The 8,711-nt window shown below is 35.9% G+C and overlaps 1 protein-coding gene and 1 pseudogene across 1 annotated transcript in view; one reads left to right on the top strand and one right to left on the bottom strand.

Moving 5' to 3' along the window:
- Positions 1-8,711, top strand: part of ELL2 (elongation factor for RNA polymerase II 2) — a 70,168-nt gene that overhangs the window by 47,289 nt on the left and 14,168 nt on the right. Inside the window, exons 5-7 of the mRNA XM_006913233.2 lie at positions 4,622-4,881; positions 7,194-7,318; positions 7,479-7,566. Of these exons, the coding sequence (XP_006913295.1) occupies positions 4,622-4,881; positions 7,194-7,318; positions 7,479-7,566 (473 nt within the window). The remainder of the gene's footprint in view (positions 1-4,621; positions 4,882-7,193; positions 7,319-7,478; positions 7,567-8,711) is intronic.
- LOC112480918 lies at positions 5,280-5,397 on the bottom strand (annotated as a pseudogene).

Raw genomic sequence — 8,711 nt, 5'->3', positions numbered from 1 at the left:
TTCCTTTCTTTTTCCTTTATCCTCACAAATAATTAACTTTCCTTGCTAGTAGGCTAAATCTCAAATTATTTTTAAAATGTACAAGATCTGCCATGCTTAAATTTAAGTACAAACTATGAATTTTCTGTCCCTGTTGCTTCGAAAGTGTTTTGTTGTTGTTGGTTGGTTGGTTGGTTGGTTGGTTGGTTTTTACTCTGTCCAATACCACCATTTTATAAACAGTGAGATGAACTGGCATGTTTGACAAAGGAATAAAAGACTCAAGCCATCAGAATGATTTCTTCCCCCTCCCAATACAACTAACTGAAAACTCTTACCTTGATTTATTCCAAAGTTTGAAAATCAGTGATGATTACTGTACCTTTCCATTGAATGATCCTTGGGTGTCCCCTACATTCATGTGTTTTTGTTTATTTTGATAGAGTCAGGTACAGTTCACTTACAGCTTACACAACAGACTTCACCCGGAATCTCATAGACAATACACTCTCTAATGGTACAGTAATTTTAGAATTTGCAGAGTTTCTTATAGGCACTACAGATAATTTATATACATTTTTGAGAATTACCACATAAAATTTGAGGTTATCTAAGTTTTAATCTGAACCATATTACGTCTGTACCCTTCTGAGAAGAGATGGCCGCTCTCCATACACATATATTCCCACCTCAGAGCCCTGCAGTGTTCTCTGCCATCCCAAGGGATCTGTTTCATCTTGTCTTTTGTGCTTTGTCCTCAGTGCCCTCAGCCACTCACCATCACAGCACAGTGTTTTTCTCTGGTCTTAAATCTTGTCATTAACCTCCTCAGCCTTTTATTCTCTAGGTCAAATAAACCCCAGCTCCTTTTAACTTTTCTTAATATGGCCTGTATTGCAACCCTTTAATTATTTTTATTACTCTTCTCTGGACTACCTCCAGTTCTTCACCTCAAAATTCAAAATTGGACACATTACTCTTAAGAAAAAAGTCTGATCAATTCTGAATAGAGGAGCAAAAGACTAGTATCCTAAAACTTTTCAGTCGTTTTGATTTTTTTTTTTTTTTTTTTTTAACTTTATCCATTGCCAGTCCTTTACCATGTTTCTTTCCCTTTTGGTTAGCTCAGTGCATACCTTCTGGCTTTTTTCAGTATCTCAAAACTATATGAGTCATTCAGTTCTTTAAAATGGTGTCAGTCACCCTTTAATAATAATATTACCCAGCACTTACTGAGTGCTAGAGATGTACTGGTTATCACTTAACATGTAGTTACTCCCCTAAATCTCAGAATCCCCTGTGAGGTAGATTACGATTACCTCTCCATTTACATATCAAGTTGTTAGTATCAGCAAATAGCAAATGACATGGGGTTGGCCTCACTAACAAGTAGTGTCATTTTCTTAAGACAATAGGAGATAGCTCTTTAGTTCATAATTGAATATATCATATAAAATGATACCAAAAGCTCACTATGCCAGCTTAGAGGTACCTGCATAGCAAGGTTTCTTTCAACAGTGTCAGCCTAGACAGAGGACAGTTGGGAATAATGCTGGCCCCACTGTGGGGTTGTGCTAGCATAATGCCGAGCAAGGCCTCTAACAGTTGAATTAGGGCACAGGTCCAGCTTAAGGGAATGAAGACTCTGCTCTGAGGGGTCACCTGGCCTAGTCACCCAAGAATATGAATTTCTACAACCCTCTGATGGGCTGAAAAAACCCTGTTTTGCCTGGAGAGGAGCGGGGGAGGCTTTAACCTAGAAAACATGATTATTATTTATTTAGTAATATTTTCACTTCTAGTCATAGCATTTTTATCAGTAATAAGCATTGCATTGTTAATATCCTTTTCTTTGTTTAAAAAACAAAGAAAAGGCTATTAATCACCACTGCTTCAAGTTTACCAGAATCTTAAGACTGCTCACTGATTTCTACCTAAATTCTGATTTCTACCTAAATTATGGAATTTTATTAAATTGTAAATTTTTATGCATGCTAATATTTAGGTATATAAAACAACCCAACCACTCTAATTTCTCATATTCTATTCCTGATTTTCCTAACTTCTACCTCTATCATCCTAATTTCTGATGAGTTAGTACATGTCTGAGTGACTTTGTTAATTTCCTCAAATATTAAATTAAATAAGAGATATTTGAACTAGATAACACCTAAGGTTCTTTGTATCTCTAACATTTTGTGACTTGCGTATATATATTTTGATAGTAAACCTTTTGAAAATTGATCATAAGTGCCAAGTGGTGGAGATCGATTCCACTGCGACAGGTTATATATTTAACCATGACAGAGTCAAACCATCATCAAGGTCCGGCAAGTGTTTATAAAGCCTTTGGTCAGTGTTGCCGGAGCTTCTGGTCAGGTTCCACAGAACAGAAAAACTACTACAAGAGATGGCTGCAATCTCCGCTCTCTTCCTGACGTTCTGTTTTAACATCCATCCTTTCAGATTATTTACTCAGAGCCACTAGATAGAGGGATACATAATTTTACCATCTCATATTAAATAGAGAAGCTAGAAGTGGACTTCTTGTTATGAAACAACAGTGTAGATATAATCCCAGAATACCCAACCCTGTTGGACCCACTGCTACTGTTTATATATGGAGCCCAGGGAATTGATTAGCAGTCAGGTCTGGGAAGAGAATTAGGTTCTCCCATAGGCTTTATTATAAGGGCTTTTCTGAGGCACATGTAAAAAATAAAAATAAAGCCTTTCTTCTGCCTACTTTAAACCTGACATTTTTCTGCTTTACTTTTTTCTTTCATTTTTTTCCTTTAGCATCTCGGTTCTTTAACTACTTATAGTACTGATGTTTTCTTTACCTGTAGGCTCTCTGACTTTAACCAAAATACTCCTTCTTGGTTAAATAGGCACAAATTGATCGAGAGTCAGTGAACAAGTGATCCCTGTGTAAAACTCAGTGGCCCAGTGTGGCTGGGTTGTTTTTGCAGCATTTGCAATAAATGGGTTTACTCCATGACTATTTAAAAGAAAAATGAGGTAAAGGTTAAATGAATGTATTAGGGGTCGGAGATTCGTGGACTGATGGATGAAAGCCTAGCATTAGGCCCCAGGTACGACTGTCATATACCTGACCAGATTCTAATTGCTTGTCAAACATACTACACTCTTAAGGGCAGAGTTAGCCTCCCTTACTTGTCTGCCCTATGTCTACTTCATAGAGAGATGGAGGTAAACTCAAGAGAATTTGGGGCTCTCCTGAGACTGAGGATCAGAGGTAGATCAGATGTACAGAAAAGAGGTAGGACAGCCCACAACACAGTGGCAATACTGTTACCTTTCGTTTTCATTTTTATTTGCCCTCTTTGCCAGCTTAAATTTATTCTAAATAATCAGTCATGGTGTGTGTGAGCTTAGCTAAACATTCTCTACCCATCCCTCTTCCCAGAGAGTTGGAGCGGGGGTGCTCCACAGTCCCCTTGGTTTAGGGAAGGATAAGTTAAACAATAGAGAGGGTAGTATGGAATTTATAGCCTTTCCTAAATGTCTGTGACCCTGATCCTTTTTTTTTTTTTTTTTTCACAAATCCCTATTAAAAGTTCGAGGAATAGTACTGTTGTTTAACATTATTGCAACTGAGAAATGGTAGATTTGGTAGGTTTTGCATTTGCCACATTAGGAATTTCGATGTGTCTTCAGGTTCTGGAAGTAGCCACTTGCCAAACACTTGTCCATGTTAAGTCTCAGCAGAAAGTGAATTAATTATGTGAATGTCACTGGGAATAGTGTAAAGGCTGCCTTTTTACTGTTTTCCGTTCCTCTAACTCTCAAAGCACCACAGGGGAGAGATCTTGTTTATCCGGCCCTCTGAGGTTGGTTGGTTGGTCGATTGGTTTTGTTCTTGATCTTTTTTTTCTCTCTTGGTCAAGTCTTTTTATTTTTTTTATGGTGACATTAGTTAATGAAATCCAGTAAGTTTCAGGTGTACAATTTAGCAGTAAGGCATATGTGCATGTGTGTGTGCAATATATATATATTGCATTGTGTTGTTTTTGCTTTTTGACTTCTAAAATTTGTTGTGGCCTATTGAAAAGAAATATCACTTGGGGATGCCCTTGTGGATGTTGATCCCAGATTGTGCCTGACTCCCCTCTTTGTGGCTTCTGAATCAGAAATTAAGGTCATGCTCCAGCTCTGCCAAGGGTGTGTTCTTAGTGGGGTACAACAAATATTTCTCACATTCCACATATTTGCTGTATTCACATCTGCCAAATAAATGACATATAACATGTAGATTTAAGTTCTATAAATAGCATAGGTGAACATTAAATACCCACAACCTTAAAATTTCTAGTCTGTTGGTATGGTGTGTCACTAAATATTATCTATGTGTAGCTAAGTGGCCAAAATACTTACTTAATACATATTTATTCCAATTAATGATTTCATCAAAAAATTCCTAATTCATATTTTAGGTCATTTTTTCAGAATGCTTTCTGTTTGCATATCTCTTTAAAGTAAAAACTGAAATAAACTAGTAGTCTTTATTCCCTCCAGAAATGAACAAGTACCTAACTCAGAGTTGTGGAAACTGAGATGCTCGTTATATTATTACTTTTACCCACAAATGTGTAACAATGTCATTTCCACTGGACTTTAGGGAAAAGAGTGCAAATTCGGAAAGCGCCTCAAGCTGTTTCAGATGCAGTGCCTGAGAGGAAAAGGTCAACCCCCATGAATCCTGCAAATACGATTCGAAAGACATATGGCAGCAGCAGTGTTTCTCAGCGGCCATATAGGGACAGGGTGATTCACTTACTGGCACTGAAGACCTACAAGAAACCTGAGCTTCTGGCTCGACTGCAGAAAGATGGTGTCAATCAAAAAGACAAGAACTCCCTTGGAGCAATTCTGCAACAGGTAAGGACAGCTGGAAAGAGTTCCTTCCACTTACCTTCTTGTTGAGAAGTTTATTTAAGAAGGCTTGTTGTTGTTACTATTATTACTGAGGTAGAGAAATTCCAAGATTGTTTTGATAATGCTATGTGAAATATAACTCTTGAATATTAAGTTAAATCATCTTGTTTTAAACATTTAGTTAAAAACTAATTGAAATGTGGGCATTTATATTAGGGGTTTTTTTTATTTTTTTATTCATTCATTCATTCATTCATTCATTCATTCATTTAAGGCAAGGACCCTTTTTCATAATAACCAATTCAATATTTTATTTTATTTTTTAGGCGAGGCAACCCTTAGTTGACCTCACAGATTGCAAGAACCTTGTCAACTTACAATCTCTTATTTTTTATTTTTTATGCCTCCAGCACCTGGTCTTCCAAGTAGTATCCCATCCAAGTACTAACCAGGCCCGACCCTGCTTAACTCCCGAAATCAGACAGGATCAGGCTTGTTCAGGGTGGCACGGCCGTAGACTATACTAGGTTTTATAAGTTAGAGACTTTTGAATTGTTAATTTAAAAAAAATTTTTAATTTTGAGTCATTATCTTCATTTGAGTTAAATAAATTTTGCCTTGAAATTTCATTAAAAAAAAAAAATAAGCAAGAAGTTTGTATTGTCTGTTTTTCGTCTCGAAACACCTAAACTATTGCTGTAATTTTTATTGGTTTATATAGGTGAAATTATGGAATGTATCATAGGTCTTTGGTTGGTATAAACTAAAATATTTTTACCTACTAAATAGTTTAGAATGTGTCTTGCCCTGCATACTCTTTGCTGCCTTTATTAGTCTGCATTTTTCTACTATTGGGTATGTTGAGATCAGTTACTTGTCTTCATTTAAGGATATGAATGTATGAAGTATTAGCTCTGATCAGTCATCTTATCACAAGCTTAAGTATAAAAGTAGGTCATTCATTTTGTTAAAGCCAACTGTTGTCAGACTATAACTTTCTATCTTTTCATACTCACCTTGGGTCATAGATGTTGATTAGCATTCAAATCCACCAAAAATGGTAGTCCATCTGTTTGCTTTTTTCCTAAAGCAGTGACATTTCCAAAGTTGTTCTTAAATTTCATTATTTAAAAAAAAAAAAACCCTGCAGGTTTTCATCCGTTATTCAAAGAATAACACTTTTAAGTCTACTTTTTTAATCCTCTCTTACATTCAAAGCATGATACTAAATGCTATGAAAAAATAAAACCATAATATCTAGTTTTGGGGTATTGTTAGTATTCATAGTGCCCTGGGATAATAGAAAATCTAAGGACTGTCGTATTTATTCCACTTTGAGAAATCTGGTTGTATCTCGTGTTAATTGATTTGCAAATTTGAATTTTAAAATAAGCCTACCATTTTCTACTTTTTAACAACGGTAATATTAGATTAGTATTCAGCTGAGCTGTGTGAAAAGCATATTCTATTATAATATATTTGATAGTACTTTAAAAAGATACAGAAAGAAGTCAAGTTATTAAAAAGACCTTTCCAGTAGGAAATGACAGGAGGAATCTTTCTGCCAGCCTTAAAAATGAGTCTTGGTTTGGCACCTCAATCTTTATATTTGTGTAAATAGAATCTAGTCCTGGACACTCTAGGAATTGTAGTTAAGGGATAAGAAAAGATTACACTGGAAATAAACTGGCTGACTAATAACAGTAATTTAAGGGTTAATTTGGTTAATGTTTCCATTTAATGGTTTTCAAGAATTTCAAGGACTTTGAAGAAATGGTTCTTCAGGAGAATTGGCAGCAACAGAGAGCAAGCTTAGCTATCCAAGAAAATGGCAGTTATCAGAATCAGTACTATTTATGGAGATAATTTCTGTTGATTACTGAAAGGAAAATTTTTAACCTAACATTTGTATACTGTTTGGTTTCTACTTAACAGAAATGACCAAGGAATTTTACTAACTCAAAAGTAGGTAATAATGAATAAAAATGAAGTTGATAACATAACTGTTTTGGGATTCCTTTGACTGGAAAAATTGATTAACTCTTCCTCTACTTTTTGCCTAATGTGTGCTTATTATTTGATTAGAAATATGACAAAGGCAGTGGCTATTCAGGAAAAAATATTTAGCTAGGTATATAAAATTCTAATTCCCAATGAAGTTGAACAGCATTTATTGAGATCTGGCATTTGCAAAACTAGTAGTCCCTTTGTGGCCAGTTGAAATAGTTATTTTCAGTATAAATCCAAAAAGTTGCCTCTTTTAGGTTAGGTAATAGCAAAAATATCTAATGCTCTGTTTTTACACCATGTGCCAGGTAGCCAATCTGAATCCTAAGGACCTCTCATATACTTTAAAGGATTATGTTTTTAAAGAACTTCAAAGAGACTGGCCTGGATACAATGACATAGACAGGCGGTCATTAGAGTCAGTGCTCTCAAGGTAAGTTATTTATGTTTTTCTTTAAAAATGATTCAAATAAGTAATTATTTTAGTCATTGTTATTTTAGTGTTGAGATGGGAAAAGAAAAGCAAGGGTAAGCTTTCCATTGTGAACATTTAAAAATTCTCTCCATAACTAGAACATGTGTGTCCTTTACAGGAAACTAAATCCATCTCAGAATGCTGCCAGCACCAGCCGTTCAGAATCTCCTGTGTGTTCTAATAGAGATACTGCATCTTCTCCTCAGGTATTTCATAAAATTATATAATCATAGTCCTAAAATGGATGTAGGGGCCATCTACATCTAGTTTAGGTTCTCTGATTTGTATTGAGAGAAGATAGGCCCACAGAAACTACACAGCTTGCCCACCCAGAATCACATGCCTAGTTCATGGCAGAGCTCAGTCTAGAGTTCAGGTCTCGGCTCTCAGCCCAGAGCTCTTCTCTACTGCCCAGCGCTGTTTATCAAAGCACTCAATGTCTACCTTGCTTTTCCATCGTTAAAGGTTGTATTTTGTTGTGAGATTATCTGCTTTCCCACTTGGTCACTACCTAGGAGACGTAGGCAGTCCCATATCCAATCCTAGATTTTACAGAAATTGAAGATAATTAATTTTATCTGAAACATGTTCCAGGAAAATATTCTTCGGGGAAAATGTTTTTAAAATAAGGAAATAAGCAAAAAGTTCTGCCATTTTCATATATGTTTTTTTTAAAGCATTTTTTAAATTAGATCTCAATATTCAAATTAAACATTAGCTTAGTTTCCCCTAAGAGAGTCATTTTATCCTGGAAAAAGGTGGGAAGATCCTGGATAGTGTTAGAGTTTAAGCCTCCCTAGTTCTCAGAGGACCTGGCCAGCCCTGAACTCTCTCAGTTTCTTGGGTCTTTGGGATTGACAGTAGGACAGACCTCTCTACCCTAGACTGCTAACAGAGTGCTCCTCTCTCTGGACTCTCTTCCCAAGGATTAGGGAGACAGGACAGATGTGTGGAAAACAGTAAGCATGCTCTGGGTAAAAGCTGTTCACACATCAGAAAATGTTAGCAACCAATTGTAAGGAACAAAGGAGGCACAAAATAAAAGCAATTCAGTCCTTGCATGTGCACTGTCTATAGAAGCCCTAATTTTAATGCCAACCACTATGAAGCTACTTAGAGTTCTGATCTAATTATATATTGGGTGTCAAATCAATGGTGCTAAATCGAAAACAGAATAAGTTAATGGAATAGTTAACTTATTTTCTTTCAAGCTGAAGTTTAAGCTACAGTATTTCTTTATGTTTTTCAACTGCCTGCATTTCCTTTTTAATTTAAATACTATCATAGTTGCTGGACTGGGCTAATATTAGCATGATTTAAAAATTTCCTGAAACAGCAATTCCATATCACT

This window comes from Pteropus alecto, unplaced genomic scaffold, assembly GCF_000325575.1.
Source record: "Pteropus alecto unplaced genomic scaffold, ASM32557v1 scaffold20, whole genome shotgun sequence".
NCBI lineage: Eukaryota > Metazoa > Chordata > Mammalia > Chiroptera > Pteropodidae > Pteropus > Pteropus alecto.
The sequence above is the reverse complement of the archived record's forward strand: the minus strand, read 5'-3'. Positions and strand labels throughout refer to the sequence as shown.